At 37.6% G+C, this 19288-nt stretch overlaps 1 protein-coding gene across 1 annotated transcript in view; it reads right to left on the reverse strand.

Moving 5' to 3' along the window:
• The window catches only part of SLC9A9 (solute carrier family 9 member A9), a 534354-nt gene that overhangs the window by 214247 nt on the left and 300819 nt on the right, over nucleotides 1-19288 (reverse strand). Inside the window, exons 10-11 of the mRNA XM_055321514.1 lie at nucleotides 10968-11081; nucleotides 9256-9367 (exon numbers count right to left, since the gene is read on the reverse strand). Coding sequence (XP_055177489.1) covers nucleotides 9256-9367; nucleotides 10968-11081 — 226 coding nt within the window. The remainder of the gene's footprint in view (nucleotides 1-9255; nucleotides 9368-10967; nucleotides 11082-19288) is intronic.

A 19288-nucleotide genomic window follows, 5' to 3' on the forward strand; every position in this document is an offset into this window, starting at 1 on the left:
GCAAATGGCAGAACAAGAAGCAAGACTGGTATCCAGGAAGGCGAAACAGAAGAAGGTAGGAGGAACAGACTGAAGAAAGAGGTTCAGAACAAAAAACCATGAATTGTGATTATGTTTCTCGGACTTTCACATGCACAGGAACTACCTGGAGATCTTATTAAAAGGCAGGTTTGGATTCGGTGTTTCTAAGAAGCTTTCAAGCGAACCAGTGAAAGTGGCTGGTTCCAGGAGCACATTTTCAGTTATTAAAGATCAAGAAAGCAGGGAAGTGTCCCTTCACGTGATGGCTGGTAATTGTTGGGGGGCAGTCCTGGTCGCTTGCTGGAGTTCAGGAGCTTGGGGAGTGATAGACACAGACTCCTAAGCATTGCTGAAGCAATGACTTTTGCTCTTCGCTTCCATGAATTCCTCTTGTTTTCTTCCTGGCTGCAGTTGATAAGTCTGCTGGGTCAGGCCATTTTTGAGTCAGCTTCCAATTGGCCCTGACCACAGCATGACTGGTGGCTCACCAAAAAGACATGGAGAAAGGTGGTCTCCTACTCCTCGACAGTGGTTCTTAAGCAGTCCTTCCAACGAAGACCACTGTTCTGTGAGCCTTAGACACAGCGTTCCCCAACACTTGAATCATAGAGGCAGTCGCTTCACCCCTGATGGGGAAAAATGAATGCTAATGGGATATTTTTCTTAATTTAAGTTTTTCTTCCATGACTTTCTCTTAATCCTTCGATGCTGGCAGCTCTTCGAATGCTAATGAGTGCTGGTGGACACCCGAATGAGCAACAATAACGTTAGGGGCAAAGCCTGGAGACACTGGTGCTGTTGTCTTCATGGCCACATGAGCTCATGGATGAGGTTTTATAGTCTATCTGTAGATAGTGTAGACAGTGTCTACACTTTCCTGGTTAAAAAACTCTTCTTAGTTTCTGCAATCGTACACATCAGGGTTTCAATGTCTCCTCCAAACACAGCAGAAATGGACAAGTTGGAGAAGCATACTCTCTGACATGTCGTCAGGCTCCTTCAACCTGCCCAAGCGCTACCAGGGCTCCTTCCTGTTCAGATCAGCCCAGCAGCTCTGCATGGAGGCTCTGCAGCCCAGCAGGACACAGTCTCCAAGTCACAGTGGTTTCAGGAAGGCTGCCAGGGCTCAATTGGGCTTGGCATTTCCCCTCCTTCCAGCAACTCTCGGCTCTTATTTAGTTTTAAATTAAATAAAAATTGCAGCACATGGATTTGAATTAAAACAAGAGGCCTGATCTTTGTAATATGCACCACATCAAGAGGAAGGCTAATTTGTGCGGAGCACATCTCCTCCTTTAATTTAAACCACAGAACTCTGCCTCTTTGGTTTCAGGGGAACTGAGAGCTGGGGCGGGGCAGCTCACTCCTGGCATTAACTGGGGCTGTGCTCGAGGGCAACAGGAACAGTTTCAGGGGGAGCTTAGTGTTCCTCTTAAGCCCTTTGTGCTGGTGTCACACGATACACCAAGGCAGTTCCGAACTCCTGGCCTTGCATTTAAAGAAGGTCTTAAAAATGTCTCAGGGGAAACTTCCCCCAATTGACTCGAAACTGCAACCTAGCTACCAAAAAGAGAATTTGCATTATTGAAAGCCTTCCAAGGCAGAGGACCACTATTGACCTTGAGACCATTCCTCATTTGCAGGTTCCAAGGCTTTGTGTGTGTAGATTACTAGTCTGTACAAAATAAATTGGGTAAGGTCTGTGCTAGGTGAGAAACTCAATCTGGGTTCTGACATTGCTTCACTCAGTTTAATTGACTCTAGTGGCAAAAGGTGGAGGCCGGGGAAGCGGGTGGCAGCAGTGGTAGTGGGGTCATCCGTAAACAATGTGAGCTTTACTCAAAAACATTATCTACTCCGCTCTAAGCCCTAATTTCAATGCTCACTGCGGGCCCCACTCACTGCCAGAAGATGAGTGATAAACAGCTGGATCACTTTGTAAACTTTCACCTTGAGGTGAAATTTCTCTATCTTGGGCACCCTCTTTAGGAAAAATAATACAAAGAATACCTTTTACCAACTTTACACACCATCAGAGCACACATCTAGGGCCCCTCCAGGGATCTTGGAAGGGGTCTGTGTGAATGAGGAAGACTGAGGCTAAAGCTTTGATAGCCTCACAAGTGAACCCACTTCAGTTTGGGGAACAGCATCGCCAGCTGTTCTCCTGCAGTGCCATAAGGGTATGCAGGAGGTGAGGGTAAAGATGATGGGAAAAAGATCTACCATTTATTAAATGGTAGATGCAATTGACTGAGACAGAAAGATCTAGTTCTTATTTGACTGGACTTTGAACCACCTGAGGTGCACTGTCTCAGGGAACCAACTTTACGCCACACAAAACCAAGCTCTCTCTAGGCTGTGAGCTTCTTAAGGGCGGAACCAATATCTTTGTCTCTGTTCACATAAACACCTACCCAAAGAGCGAGTCAGTGAATGTCCACTGAATGACTAGCTGGAGGACTGCGAGTGAGTAAATGTGTAGGTAAGCTCGTACTCCCATTTTATTTTATTTTATCTTATTTTTAAATTTTTAATTTAAATTCAACTGAGTTAACACATAGTGTATTATTAGTTCCAGGGGTAGAATCTAGTGATTCATCAGTTGTGTATGACACCCCGTGCTCATTACATCAAGTGCCCTCCTTTTTTTTTTAAATTTTTATTTATTTATGATAGTCACACACACACACACACACACACACACACACAGAGAGAGAGAGAGGCAGAGACACAGGCAGAGGGAGAAGCAGGCCCGACGTGGGATTCGATCCCGGGTCTTCAGGATCGCGCCCTGGGCCAAAGGCAGGCGCCAAACTGCTGCACCACCCAGGGATCCCTCAAGTGCCCTCCTTAATGCCCATCACCCAATTACCCTGTCCCCCCACCTTCACCCCACCCTGCCCGACCTCCCTTCTGGCAACCCTCTGTTTATTATAGTTAAGAGTCTCTTATGGTTTGCCTCTCTCTGTTTTTACCTTATTTTATTTTTCCTTCCCTTCCCCTATGCTCATCCACTATTCTTAAATTCCACATATGAGTGAAATCATATGTCATATGTCTTTCTCTGATTGACTTATTTCACTTAGCATAACACCCTCTAGTTCCATCCACGTCATTGCAAATGATGAGATTTCATTCTTTTGATGGCTGAGTAATATTCTGGTGTGTGTGTGTGTGTGTGTGTGTGTGTGTGTGTGTATACATATATATATGCCACTTCTTCTTTATCCATTCATCTCTTGATGGACATCTGGGCTCTTCCCATATTTTGGCTATTGTGGATTTTGCTGTTCTAAACATTGGGGTGCGTGTGCCCCTTTGAATCACTGTTTTTGTATCCTTTGGATAAATACCCAGTAGTGCAATTCCTGGGTCATAGGGTAGCTCTATTTTTAACTTTTTGAGGAGTCTCCATACTGTTTTCCAGAGTGGCTGAGCACTTTGCATTCCTACCAGCAGCATAAGAGGGCTCCCCTTTCTTTATCCTTGCCAACACCTGTTGTTTCCTGAGTTGTTCATTTTAGCCATTCTGACCAGTGTGAGGTGGTATCTCACTGTGGTTTTGATTTGTATTTCCCTGATGCCAAGTGATGTTGAGCATTTTTTCATGTGTCTGTTGGCCATTTGTATGTCTTCTTTGTAGAAGTGTCGTCTTATTGTCTTCTGCCTGTTTCTTGACTGGATTATTTGTTCTTCGGGGGTTTGAGAAGTTCTTTATAGATTTTGGATACTAACCCTTATCTGTCATTTGCCAATATCTTCTCCCATGTCATAGGTTGCCTTTTAGTTTTGTTGATTATTTCCTTGCTGTGTGAAAGCTTTTTATTCTGATGAAACCCTAATAGTTCATTTTTGCTTTTGTTTCCCTTGCCTCCAGAGACATGTCTAGTAAGAAGTTGCTATAGCTGATGTCAAAGAGGTTGCTGCCTGTGTTCTCCTCTAGGATTTTGATGGATCCCTGTCTCATATTTAGGTCGTCCAACCATTTTGAATTTGTTTTTGGGTATAGTATAAGAAAGTGGTCCAGTTTCATTCTTCTGCATGTGGCTGTCCAATTTTCCCAATAGTATTTGTTGAAGAGACTGTCTTTTTTCCAGGGGATATTCTTTCCTGCTTTGTTAAAGCTTAGTTGACCATATAATTGTGGGTCCATTGCTGGGTTTTCTTTTTTTTTTTTAATTTTTTTTTAAAGATTTTATTTATTCATGATAGTCACACAGAGAGAGACAGAGAGGCAGAGACACAGGCAGAGGGAGAAGCAGGCTCCATGCAGGGAGCCCGACGTGGGATTCGATCCCGGGTCTCCAGGATCACGCCCTGGGCCAAAGGCAGGTGCCAAACCGCTGTGCCACCCAGGGATCCCCATTGCTGGGTTTTCTATTCTGTTCCATTGACCTATGTGTCTGCTTTTGTGCCAATACCATGCTGTCTTGATGACTACAGCTTTGTAATATAGCTTGAAGTCCGAAACTGTGATGCCTCCAGCTTTGGTTTTCTTTTTCAACATTGCTTTGGGTATTTGAGGGCTTTTGTGGTTCCATACAAATTTTAGAATTGTTTGTTTCAGCTCTGTGAAAAATGTTGGTGGTATTTTGATTGGGATTGCATTGAATGTGTAGATTGCTTTGGATAGCATAGATACTTTAACAATATTTGTTCTTCCAATCTATGAGCATGGAATATTTTTCTATTTCTTTGTGTCTTCCTCAATTTCTTTCATAAGCATTCTATAGTTTTCCGAGTACAGATCTTTTACCTCTTCCATTAGGTTTATTCCTAGGTATCTTATGGTTTTTGGTTCAATTATAAACAGGATTCCTTGATTTCTCTTTCTGTTGCTTCAGTGTGTAGACATGCAACAGACTTCTGTGCATGATTTTATATCTTGTGACTTTGCTGAATTCCTCTATCAGTTCTAGCAATTTTTTGGTGGAGTCTTTTGGGTTTTCTACATACAGTATCTGTCAACTGCGAAGAGCAAAAGTTTGATTTGTTCTTTGGTGATTTGGATGCCTTTTACTTCTTTTTATTGTCTGATTGCTGAAGCTAGGTCTTCTAGTACTATGTTGAACAACAGTGGTGAGAGTGAACACTCCTGTGTTCCTGACCTTAGAGGAAAAGCTCTCAGTTTTTTCCCCATTGAGGATGATATTCACTGTGGTCTTTCATATATGGCTTTTATAATATTGAGGTATGTTCCCTTTATCCCTATATTGTGGAGGGTTTTTATCAAGAAAAGATGCTGCATTCTGTCAAATGCATTTCCACATCATTTGAGAGAGCATATGGTTCTTATCCTTTCTTTTATTAATATGGTGTATCACGTTGATTGATTTGTGGATGCTGAAGCACCCCTGCAGCCCAGGAATAAATCCCACTTAGTTGTGGTGAATAATCCTTTTAATGTACTGTTGGCTCCGACTAGCTACATACTCCCATTTTAGATAAAGGGTCATTGTTTACCATCTCTAAAAGACTCTGAAAAATGTTTTGAGCTATGTAAAGAAAGTCCATTGGATAACCAAAACTACTCTAGGCACAGTGAAGAACACTAGGCTATATTCTAAAACAAATATTCTTTAAAAAAATTTTTTGGGGGGCAGCCTGGGTGGCTCAGTTGTTTGGCGCCTGCCTTCAGCCCAGGGCCTGATCCTGGAGACCCGGGATTGAGTCCCACATCAGGCTCCCTGCATGGAGCCTGCTTCTCCCTCTGCCTGTGTCTCTACCTCTCTCTCTCTCTCAATCTTTCTCTCTCTCTCTGTGTCTCACATGAAAAAATAAATAAAATCTTAAAAAAAATTTTTTTTAAGTAGGCTCCATGTGCAGTGTGGATCCCAACGTGGGTCTTGAACCCACAACCCTGAATCAAAACATGAGTTAAGATTAAGAATAAGATGCTTAACTGACTGAGCCACCCAGGTGCCCAAAGGCAAATATTCTTTAAAGGGACTGGCTTTCTCTTCTGGTTTCCACAGGTATTGCTATCATACACCCAGAAAATGCTAGACAGTATGTTATATGATCTGCTTCTTTACCTCCTCTCTGGCTTATGTTACCTTAAGGTAACCTTTTAAATTCTTATTTCCTGGCAAATACATTTAAAATGTTAGATCCTGAGTGAAGTAGAACATGACAAAATTCATGCAGATATCAAAACTGAGTTTGGAGCATTCTCTTTTGAAGAAAAATACTGCACTGCCCATGGTGAACCTGATGCTTCACCTGATGCTTCCTACATCCTGATGGGGGTCAATGGGTGCAGTGTAGAACTTGTACTGACGTGGGAGGGGTGTCATCCACATGTTTGATTTGTTGTGAAATGGATGAGGATCAGGTTTGTATGAGAGATATGTTAGATATATTGGGGTTGGCCTATATTAGGAAGGGCCAGGTTTGATTCAACTTTTATTCTCATGACCTTGAGGGTAAATCCAAAGTAGTGTTATGTGGGTAAGATGCCCTAAATTCAAAGTCAAGAGGCTAGGGTTCAAGTCTCATTTTCATCTCTCATTGGTTGTAAGATTGTGAGTAAGATACCCATACTCTCCACATCTCCCTCATTCTGGCTCCTTCTCTCTTTTCAATCTATAGAAAGAGACTAATAATGTCTGTCCTACCTTGCTCTGGATCTGGGTCTCAAAACATTGCTCATCAAAGGTCTTAGAAAAGTTAGAGTTTGAGTTGAGCAACTATGATTCCATTATACAACCACATAACATTGCTATGTCCTCGTTTGAAAGCTAAGAAGATATCTTTTTAGTGGAAATCCAATGTTCTTTCCACCATACCACAGAATATCAACAATATTATTAACTTGTAATTAAAATGGCATTAAAAATAGAAGAAGTAACCCAATCTCTTTCTTGTTCAGATTCACTTCAATGTGAAAAGCATACAAAACAAAAATCTAGGCAAAACTATGGAAAGAAGCCCACTGTGGCCCAACATGACTGCAGCCCTTGAGGTCAAGCTGCTGAACTGCTAACAGTAAGTGACTGATGCTGGGCAGATGACATGGACGCTCAATGTGGAAGGCAATGGGGGGCATTCTCTGGACTATAATCATGTATAATAGTAGATGTCCTGAAAATTTGGCATGATGGTCTTTTGATGATGGGAATTAACTGATTGGCATTCTCCTGAATTAAACTAATAGTTTCAACTCCCTTAATGTGATGAGGTTATTGTTTTCCTTCTAGAGGATGAAGATGCTTTAGAACAAAGGCCAGATAGTAAATACTTCAGTTTTTTTGGGCCATGTGGTTTCTACTGAAACAACTCAACTCTGTCTTTGTAATGCAAAAACAGATAAGAGGAATGTAAATGAAAGGGTGTAGCTGTGTTTCAACTTTATTTACAAAGTTGGTGTGGGCTATATATTTGGTTCAAAGGCCATAGTTTGCTGAGTCCCTCCTTCAGAATATCATAAAGATATCATCAAATTCTGGGCCTTCTCACATCCTTTGGCCATACGTACCATATTGCTGGCCTCAGTTTTTAGCACAGCTCTAATTCAACAGCTAAGCAAACATAGAAGATGCCAGACCCCAGAAAAACCATCAGGCCAGCTGGCCTTTTGGGCAGACACTTCACATTCCAACATGGCTATTCAAAACCTCACACCTTTCTCAAAGTGATCTTTGTAAAATGAAGCACTGTTTAAAATATAATACTTAAGATTTTAAAAATAAGCCAGATATTTATTCTCCAGAGTAAAACTATTGATGTTTTGATGGGAAGGAAGGAAAGTGCTTCCAGCTCCTAGAAATGAGTTGCTAAAGTGCAACCCAGTGCTGACTTCCTATTTATGAGTGATCAAACTTGTCTTTTGTTTTCCCATAATAGAAGTCAACTCATTTCCAAAGTTCATTGCTGTTCTAAGTCAAAGATCACCTTCCAGTTCAACTTATCCTCTTTATGACTCTTTGTCTCATTCTAGCTTATCTGGAAATGGAGGGAAGCACTGTTAGAAGACTACAGAAGGGCAATTTTGAACTCTGGATCTCCATTTTTTTCATCCTTGATTAAATAGTTCATTCTCAACCTGGGAACTACCAACCTTTTACTGTGTAGAACAGGTTAAACTGGAATGGAAGGTGAGACAAGCCTTGTAATCCTAGTACTTCTGCTGAAAATATGAATTTTGAGACACTTGGGTGGGTTTGAAGTGGAGTCTTACAAACAAACCTGGGTTCAGGAATGCTTTTTTCCTTGGCCAAGTTATATAACCTCTTTGAGATCCTAAGCCTGAGTTTCTCCATCTAAAAAATGGTTTAATATCTGCTTCATAGAATTGATCTACAGTGAGTGGCAAATAGTAGATATTCAATAAGTGATAGTTTCCTCAGTTTTTCCATATCTCCCTGTATACCCCAAATTTTGTTTACTCCATTCTGAGAGTATTTGTCGTACTCTCACATATATTCCCATGAACTGCCCCTGAGTGTAATATAAGCATACTCCTACATAGAAGGCATGTAAGGGAAAATGTCTCTGAATAAGGAAGACTGATGGTAGGAAAATTGATTGAACAGAAAGTAATCACGATTCCCAGAGTAGTTCAGGGCCAGAAAATTCATTTGGTTTATTTTCTTTTGGAAGAAGGAACCTTCAGGTATGATTTAAACAATTAGAACATAAGCTTCTTGAGAGCAGAGACCTTGTCAGTTATATCCACCAGTGTTTAGAACTGTGCTTGGCACACTAGGGGAATGTGCAATTAATACTTGTTTTCTCAACTAATAATTGAGAACACTTAGATACGACTCACTTCTATATTAACTATGGAAAGTTCCTGGAGCTTTGCGTAGGGAAGGAGCAGGGATGCTAGGGAGAAGTCTTAACATTGGGCAAAGATGGCACCACTTGCATACTATTTACCTTCAAGTACACAACTTGTGAAATGACTGTGCAGATTCCCTGATATGAAAATTGATCTGGAATAGGTCAGGGGAAAGTCAAATGCCTATTCAAAGCCAGTTTCTGGCAGATACTGTATTTTCCAACAAAATTCCCTTTTGTTTAATTTTCCTCTTGGAAAGAGAAATCCCACGGTTGCTTAGAACTTATAGAGTATCGGCATGGCACTAGGTATGATGGGGTGAAGACTAGTAGATACAATGGGGTGGTAATACCAAGAGGTCTCTACATCTCCTGAGGGGGCTTTCCATGTGCACCCTCAGGAAAAGTGTGAGACAACAGGAACTCTAGCACATAACATAGTTCACATACCTGAAAACATCATCATGTGCTGAAAATTCCAGGGGATCTTCTGTTTCCGGCCCAGATTCAGGAGGAAGGAGAGGGGATATATGTTGCAGGCTCTGGCAACAAAAATTGCGAGCTACAGATAAGCACAGGGAAACATTGAGGAAAATGTTGTTGCAATGAGGCTGTGAGTCCTTGAGCTTTAACTGTTATGTTCTTAAGCTTCTCTATTTTATGACCCAGAAAACAGGGATAAATATGTCAATATGTGTATGTCCAACTTGCTTCCAACATTCATCTTTAAATGTCAATTCCTTTCCAAAAATAATAGAGAACTCTGCTTTTCTTTCAATATCTACTTGGTTTAGAATTGTTAACCCCAAACCATTTCAATCACTGTAAATTTTCTCATCACATTTATGTTACTGATGACTGACTCTTTGCTCAACTCTGCTGTAAAATTTGAGGCAGAGACCATTCAGGGGTTGGTGCATTATCTTCTCAAGCAGCACTTTAGAAAGGATAAATGTACTTCTGCTCATGATTGCCATCTTACTTTCCATCAGTTTCTACTCCCTGTATCTAGCAAACTTCACTTACTTTTTCTTTTTCTTAGTGGATTTAATCTTGACAGGAATTGCCTATCTAAATGTATAATACAATTGTTTCTCTAGGAAGCATTTTGCTGAAGTCCAAGCTTTACGGGTTAAAATCTACAAAAATACTGGTGGTAGTCATCTCTCCTCTTCTGTCACCCAGGACTCCTTCCCTGAGAGTCTGTAGGTTCTAGGTTGTCCTCAAAGGGGGTGGAGTTATGTGGGAAGAGGGAGCTTCCCTCTAAGATGTAGAGGTCTTTGGGTGAAATTGGAGTGTCCAGCTGAATGTTTAGTGAAAAGAAGACAGAAGGCAAATGGTGGTGCTTGGCTAGAGCAGGGTTTACAGAAAAGGGTCAGCTGTTTTGGCTGTCAGGATCACATGCCTGTGATCTGAGGGGCATTTGCCCATTTCCAAAGGACAACAGTTGTTGATTGCTCTTGGGGACATCCCTAGCAACTCAGTATCCTTTCAAATAGACATCCATTCCTACTGGGGCCTAGAGCTGCAAAAGTCCTCTGTATTAAATGGGAAGTCTAGATTTTATGTTATTTTACTTGCAGGAAAGGGCGACCTTATTAAAATAAACTCACATGTACACTTACATAAGACATTAAAATCACATCTATAATGCTAATTTCATCTGATCTTCACTCTGTGTATTTTATTTTCAAAGTCCTCACTGGAAAAGAGATTTTACCATCTTGTGATGAAAATATTTCTAAAGCTTAATAATCCTGGCTATATTCTGATACACTCTAATGCAGATTAAGTATATTTCTCTGTAAAGAACGGACTGATACTTTTATGTAAATGATTCATAATTTGAAAACATACTTTGAATATTTAGGAAATAAATATATTTTGAACATTCGTTTTTTGAGTATTCTATTCTCCTTCAGCTTTCTCCCTTTATTTCTTTCAGTATGTTCCAAATTTCTTATCTTGAGACAGAAGCATTTAATAAAGGTCCCAGTTTCTTAGGATCTTTTCCCTCCTACTAGAAATTACATATCTGCCATGAATTTGAGCCTTGCAATAAACTTGAGGAAATTACTTTAACAATTTAACAGAATAATCAGTAAAAGTAAGTAGTTTACTCTTTTCCCTCATCACTCCATGTTCTGTATTTCAAAGGATACAAAGGCTCCGAGTATGAAAAGAGCATTAAAGATATGATTCTGGAACGTGAACAGTGCCAGGCCCATGTAACAGAAGATGACATTCTCGGCCAAGAAGTTCATAAATTCAAACAACTGAAAACGAAACAGAAACCAAAAACCATTAATGATTATTCAGGTTGGAATCCAACTAATATCTTGTAACTGTTCTGGTAAATGGATGGTCCTCTTTTATCTGGGAAGGCCGCCCTTTGGCCTTGTGCTCAGCTGACTACCCTGTCAGGCTCTCCGACACAACCCTGGCTGTCCACCCAGTGACAGATGCGGCAGCCATCTTCCTTTCCAGCTGCCAGGCTGCTAGAGATACACCTGGGTATATTAGCCAGCATGATCCTCCACAGAACAATTCCTACTTGGATGATAGAATATTCCTTGTTATACAAATCTATGTGATTGCTTAAGGTATACCATAGGAGAGGATGCCAGGATTGTTTAGCATCTTCTAGCATTACTCAGTAGATGCTCTTGAGTTCCTAGGCCCTAAAAACTTAAAAAAAAAAAAAAAAAGCTAAATTACCTTTCTCAGGCAGGCAGGAGGGACAAACTTGGAAAACTTGGAAACTTGGAATAAGAATGAATGTCAATTATATTTCAACATTAGAATGATCAGTATATTTCAAACTCCAGACAATGAGACTCATTAAATTGACTGATGTAGGTATATCCATTAAATGTCTACAATTTCTTGCTGGTAAAAAGAAAATGATTAATCCCAGAGATCAGTTTATGCAATGAGAACACAATAGATACATCAAATTCAGTCAGAGGAATGGAGTAATAACATGCTATGCAGGGGGATGCTCCCAAGAGTTATTCTTAGATCATTAACTAAACAATTTAAGTTGAACATGAAAAACGTTCTCTAACTTCCAGATTAGAAGTAGAAGGGAAATGTGTCCAGGGGCTACATCAAACACTCATTTGGAAGAGACTTTAGTTTATGTTCCAGAATTTTCATTTGGAAGTTTCTGAAACTTCATTCTCAGACCTACATAAATCACCGTGTTAGGTAAACGTCTCTGGAGGCATTTCTCTTGACTTTTTAAGGACTCATTATTTTTTCATGTAATGTATTTACAGCCTCACAAATAATGCCCAATACCTGCTTACCGACAGTTGACAGAAAGAAAAGCAGAATCCTGTCAGAAACATTATTTAGAGCCAGTAATAGAAATAAAGGATTAAAAAAGACACAGCTCCTGTGGTACAAGATGGTCTTTCTGCAGTGGCAGCAATCATCAATTATCCTGAGGACTTGTTTCACATTCTAGACCAGCTCATCTTAACACTGTCACCCAAATAACCACAGAAAACTTGAAAACATGGGAGAAAATATAGGGGATGGGGAACACTTTGCTACCCCGTCAAATCTTTACTTTTTCGAAAAGTGAGATTTGGCTACTGCCTTAATCTGCTCAGCATGCCATAATAAAATACTATATAGACTGGCTGGCTAAAGCAAAAGAGATTTATTTCTCACAGTCTGGAAGCTGGGAAGTCCAAGATCAAAGTGTCAATCAATCAATTAGGTTTTGGTAAGATCCCTCTTCCTCGTTCGCAATCAGCAGCCTGCTTGCTGTATCCTCATATCCTCTCCTGTCTCTTCTTATTAAGGGCACTAAGCCCATTCATAAAGGCTCCACCCTCATGACCTAATCAGCTCCCCAAAGCCCCACCTCTCCACACCATCACATTGTTGGTTAGGACTTCAACATGAATTTGGTCACGGGAGGGACACAAACATTCAGTCCATTGCAGCTAAACAGTTTTTAACATTAATAAACACATGCCAGATTAAATTCACAGAGCCTCTTCTCCTGTCCCCATCCCAAGTACAATAGAGGGGACCTTTTGCCATCTATGCTCCGTTTAGCCTTTTCTTGGTGGTCACACCCTAATTTCCCTCTGGGGTCCACCTTCTTCCCCACTCTCAGCTCACATTTGAAACCTCCATAGCTCAGCCATGGAATATATGATTTAGGACTAAACTACTCAAATCAATGCATTTCTCTAGCCAACATGTTTGGTTCAGAAATGGGTGTGGTGCATTCAGAGCCAAAGAAATACAAACGAGACCTGGCAGGAAATGCTGGGACAAAGATCCCCAGGTTTTCAGTGTGAGACAGTAGGATGCAGGCTAGGGAGCTGCTGCTAGCCATCTTGTGATCACAGGGGAAATAGCTGTCTGAAAGCGAAGCTGTGTCCTGACCACACTGCTTAATCTGTATTCAGCTTCTCCTGAAGCAAAATCTACCTTGGACTATTGAATTAAAAAGAAATCACTTTTTCGCTCAAGGTGAGGTTTCTATTGCTTACAATGATATATATTCCTTCACAGTCCTGTACCAGTTTAACAAAAGAAGGCAAAACATCTCTCTGACTCAAAATGGGTTATAAAAAAAAAAAAAAAAGAGTGGGTGGTCAACTTCTTGACTTTTCTCATATAGAAGCAAAGTCTTGCTCACTCCCTGCTCCTACTTCCACCCCCAATTTCAATCTATTCCTTACATTAAATGGAAAAAAAGTTTTTTTTCTTTTTCTGTTGGTTGTTGAGATGTGATGGGAATTTGTCTTATATGTCTACATGGAGACCCTTGGTATTAAATATTTGTTTAGAGATTTGCTTCCTTTGGAAAACTCAGGATTTTAACCTGATGTAGTAACTTAGTTTATTGAAATCTAGTAGACCAAAATTACAAGTAACTGTTTATATACACATTGCACAGAAGTTCCATTTTCCATTTAGGTCCATTTCTGGACCGGCTCTTTGTTTCTATTGTTACCCATTCCTCTACCAATATCACGCTTTTCGTAAATGATGTAGATCCATAATACATTTGTAATATTCCATAGATTTAGACTGTTCCCATAGTCTACCTTCTTCTGAATCTTCCTGATTATTTTTGCATGTTAAAAAAATGCGATGTTTTTAATGTTTAATCGCTCAGAAAAGCATATAAATCATATGTTTACAATTTCAGATTATGTAAGAAAATACCACCAGCACCCCAGAATTACTCTCGTTCCCCTTCCCACTTATACTTCCACACCCCAATGCACTACTACTAGTACTTCTGTCATCACAAATGACATCACAAAAAAAAAATTTCCTTCAGTTAAATAAGAATGAAATCGGGCAATATATACCCTTTTGTGTTTGCCATCTTTCACTCAATATTACGCTTGTGAGATTCTTTATGTTGTTGTGTACAGAAGTAGTTCATTTTTAAAAATTATATGAATGTCACCATTTATTTGTTCATAATACTACTGATAGATATGTGGGTGGTTTCCAGTTGTGGCTATGATGAATTTTGCTTCTATATATACATGTTTGCATTTCTGTGGAAGTGTCAGGACATAGTGCCAAGCAGTTTTCCAAGATGGTGGTTCCAATTTGCATTCCCATCAGCAATCCTTGTTGACATTCTTGTCAACACCCAGTTTTGTTGCCTTTCTTTTTTTTTAATTAACACTTTGCCTCCTCACATTGCCATTTGAACTTATTAGGGATCAACTTGTCGTTTTCCATAAAAATAACTCACTGGCAATTGGAATTGCATTAAATTTATAAAGAAATTTGGATAGAATGCACATTTTTACAATATTGAACTTTGAATCCATGAACATCACATATCCTCATAAGGATTTTGGTGTTCTTTAATTTTTCTCAGTATTTTCTATATAAAGATTGTGCATACTTTGGTTAGATTGATTCCTTGATATTTGCTGGTTTTTTTTGTTATTATTGTAAATGGTACCCTTTCCAAAGTTCATTTTTTAATTGATTGTTGTTATACACCAATACAATTAATTTTTTATTGATCTTGTATTTGGGGCCTTATTAAAATTATTCAATAATTTTCGTAGCTTATTGGTAGATTCTTTTGGATTTTCATAATCATGTTTTCAAATAAGGATTTTTTTCCTTTTTATTCATTATATATTTTGCATCTCTTATTCTTGCCTGATTATACTTGTTAGGTAACACACGTCCAGTGCAGTATGGAATAACAGTGGTGATGGGGCATCTTTGTCTTATTTCCAGTTTTAGAGGAAAAAATTTCTTTACTAAATTCATAAAAACTCCCTAAACAGATTAAGTGAGTTCCTTCTATTCCTAGTATACTAGGAATAGACATTTTAAGAAAACAACATGAAAAACAAAAAAACCAAGCATGTGTTTATTTTTATCAAATGCTTTTTCTTTACCTATTAAGATGATCATATGGTATTTTTTTCTTTCATTGTTTTAATGTAATTAATTATATTAATTGATTTTCAAATGCTGAAACATTCTTGCATTCCTGCAATAAACCCTACTTGGTTGTGATGCTTATCCTTTTTTATACATCACTAGAATTAATTAGCTAATATTAGGATTTTTGTGTCTATATCACAAAAGACTGTATTATAGTGCTTCTTTCTTCCATAGTCTTTACCAGGTTGTATTATTAAAGTTACTAAAGTTTGATAAAACAGATTCTTGTTCTCTTCCTTTAAACAGCTAAAGAATTCTGGGCTTGGAGTTTTCTTTGTTGGAAGATGTTTGACTACAGATACAATGATTCTAATAGATATAGGATTAGTTAGATTTTCTATTTATTTTTGTATGTTTTGTGTTTGCTGTTACATCTAAGTTTTCATATTTACTGGCATATGGTTGTTTGTAATATCTTCAATATCTTAGTCTGTGGTTATGTCTTTCTCTCCTCATACTGATAATATGTCTTTTCTTCCTGATAAATCTTGTTAGATTTCTGAGTGCATCTAAGAAGCAAATTTGGCTTTGTTGATTTTTCTGTATTCTGCTTTCCTCTCCTCATTAATTTCTCTGTTATTTTTATTATTTCTTATCTTCAACATGCTTTAGTTTAATTTGTTTTTATTGGTATCTTGACCCTTAAGCCCTAGATGATATGGTTCTTTGTCAATCCTTTGGAACACCTGCTTTTCCGCATGTTATCCAACTTTTCTGATTGCTTTCTAAAGGAGAGCTGTTCTAACATCAGCAAAACCTCACAGCAAGCTCTTGCATGTTTATTTTTCCAGGTGTATAATATCATTTTTGTCAATTTTCTACCTAGAGCTTTATGGTATTTTATTTTGTAACACACAGAATATGTATATCAATTTAGAGAATGACAATTTAATAATATCATTGAGGGAAAATACAGATTGTTTAGAAAGATTGCAGAAAAATTTGACTGATTTGGAAAAAAATAACCAAACTAAAGATGGATTTCGAACTCACTCCTTATACCTAAATAAGTTCCAGAAGAATGAACAATTTAAATATAAAAACAAAACCTACTTATGAATGTATTCAAGAAACGACCAGTAATTTGGTATATGATTTTTAATCAAGAAATTTTATAAAGTATTTATATTAGCAAAAGACTAGAAATAAATATCTATAATATGAGAAATGTTTGCATAAATTATGGTACATTCATATAATAAGATAAATTTTATGATCTATAGAAAGATAAAGAAGGATATCCAAGATCCATGGTTAAATCATAAAAGATGAATTAAAAGAAATAAAAGATGTTTCTGTGTTTGTATGAATCCATATATTAATACACATTTACATATACACATAACTTTTACTTTACAGTATGGATATTGACACTGTTATTATTTGTTACCATGCACTTGAATTACTTTCATAATTTATAAAACTAGATTAAATTAGAACAAGAATTTTAAAATAGAATAAAACATTTTCCAAATGTTTTCTTCTTTGAGACTTTCTCAAACTTTCATCTTTTTATTTTGGAGAGGTTATCAAGCCTTCTTATTCATTTCTAATATTTTTCTTATTTTCTTTAAAATTGTTTTGAAGTGAGGAAAAATACAAACAACAATGACAAAAACATTTATCTTTTTTGGGAATATCTTTTTCAGTAATTTCTTTTTCATAGATCCATAGATGTATAGACAACATGCACAATGTTCTACAAATCTGACCATTGTTGAGGGGAACTTAATTAACTCAATAATATTTCATAATCCTCTTTCCGTGGTAATAAACTTGGATCCGCTGGACAATTTTTAATGGCAGCAAAATATCCCTATGTATCTTCCTTCCAAATTTTAATTCACATACCCATAATTGGACATTCAGTTGTTTCTAGATTGTTCCCTTTTAAACAATGCTACATTGAGCACCTTTATACAAATGCCTCTCCCCAACCAAGCGATTACTTTTTAGGTAATTCCTAGACATGAGCTACTTCTGTCAGAGGGTATACATTAATTTTTCTTTTTCAATATACTACCAGTCTGCCCTTCAGAAAGGATATGCCAATTTGCACCTCTAATAATGGTACAGAGGGTGTCCTTTCCCCACATGCTTGCCAAAAGTAGTTTTTATCAATTTTTAAAAACCTTGACAATCTGATAGACTCACTTATTCTAAATTATAGATGATTATTAGCATTTTTAAAAAGGTTCCCTTCATAGCAAGGCAGCATCACTGATTAGCACTCCTTTGTTGCTTTATATCATGTGACAACATTCCCCTGAATAAACAGCCTTCATAATAATTTCCTTCTTGGGGGACTTAATGAAAATGTGTGGGTGAATTCAATTTTGTTTCACATGCAAAAATCTCCTGAAGACATATTTCAAAAGGAGAATCTACATTAAGGCCACGCTGACAGAAGCAACTAATTTGACCATTAGGACGTCAATGCCTGAGTGTGGCCTGGATTAGTTAATTACTGAGGCAATAGATTCATTGGTCAATTTTGGGAAAAAAAATAAATAAACCAAAACTCCACTTCCAAGCAAATAATAATATTAACAACCAACAACAACAAATGTGGAACTAGTAGATTCAGGATCAGTATTCACTATAAATAACCTCATATCTACTTCATCCTCACTCAGAGTGGATGAAAAAAAAAAAACTTGACTCAACATTTTATTTATCCAGTATAGTAATCAACATTTGTTTTATTTCCATTAATTCTTAGTTGTGAGCGTTTGGAGAGAACCCAACTTAAGTAATCTTTGCTTAGCAAAGCTTTTCTTCAGGAAAGTGAAAAGGAAGTTAATAGTGCGAAGAAGACTAGGGAAGTATTAACTAAATAAGAGGATAATCAGTGTTTAAAAACTCTGAAAGTTCATGGTAACCACTCATATGTTAATTAAACAACTTATTATTTTACTGGAATTATAACTTTTGCTTCTGTATTCTAATATTTGCTTAGTCCTTGTCCTGAGGAAATTTGTTTGTGGTAAATCCAATAATTCCTACAGGCTTTAGGGGTAGTATAAGAGATGAATTGTACTGAAGATCTGTGAACTTTATCACTAGGATGAAAATGATGTAAAGGCTTTATTGCCTGTCATGGTCATGGTTCCTAGAGTGCAGCCTCTCTTAGGAAGCTGAAGATTTATAATTACATCTAGCTAAATATGCAATCCTTTGAGATTCTTCTAAATTTAGGACATGGTAATAATAGCAGTATTACTACTTCTAAAATAGTAATAATATTAATGGAACTATTTTTTTAGGATTTAAATTATGCTAAGGAATGTGTTAAAGGCTTTTACTTACTTAAATTTTTAACAATTTATGTTATAATGACAGCAAAACTCATAAGTTGATAATTTTATTTTCTATTTTACAGTTGGGCAAGCTGCACCTGCCCATATAAAACACAATAAAGGGAAGAACTGAGCTGCCTTGAGTTTTGTTCTAGGCCCAAATCATTTTTGCCAGACTAGGCTGTCTCTTCATTATATGGGATTCAGGTTCTGGGGCAGCAAGATGTTTGTTAACAATCATATTGGTGAATATTTATGAGGCGTTAGAGTTTACAAAGGATATTTTTAATACATACATTTTGTTTAATCATCAGATCAACTCTGAGGTTGGTATGGAAGGTATCTGTGACTCTGACCACATTTTTTGGTCAAGTAAAGGAAACTGAAAGGTAAATTTCTTAGTATCCAACTAGTGGAAGGAACAGATGGTAACTTGAGGTGGTGGATACTTAACTCCTCTCAATGTCTACTACCACCTGATTACCCAGAACAATCTCCCCCCAAAAGCAAAAAGTGAAAACAGAACTTTTGCCATGCATCAGTAATGTTAAGACAAAACTTTCCAATCCTAGAGAAATGCTTTGCATTATGCTCTATAGTACCATCATAATTATATATGGTTATATATATATATATTATTATGCATACAAATTATATATATAATCTAAAATAAAAGAATATATATCTAAATATATATATATATATATATATATATATATAAA

Source organism: Nyctereutes procyonoides, unplaced genomic scaffold (genome assembly GCF_905146905.1).
Source record: "Nyctereutes procyonoides isolate TBG_1078 unplaced genomic scaffold, NYPRO_anot_genome, whole genome shotgun sequence".
Taxonomy (NCBI): Eukaryota; Metazoa; Chordata; class Mammalia; order Carnivora; family Canidae; genus Nyctereutes; species Nyctereutes procyonoides.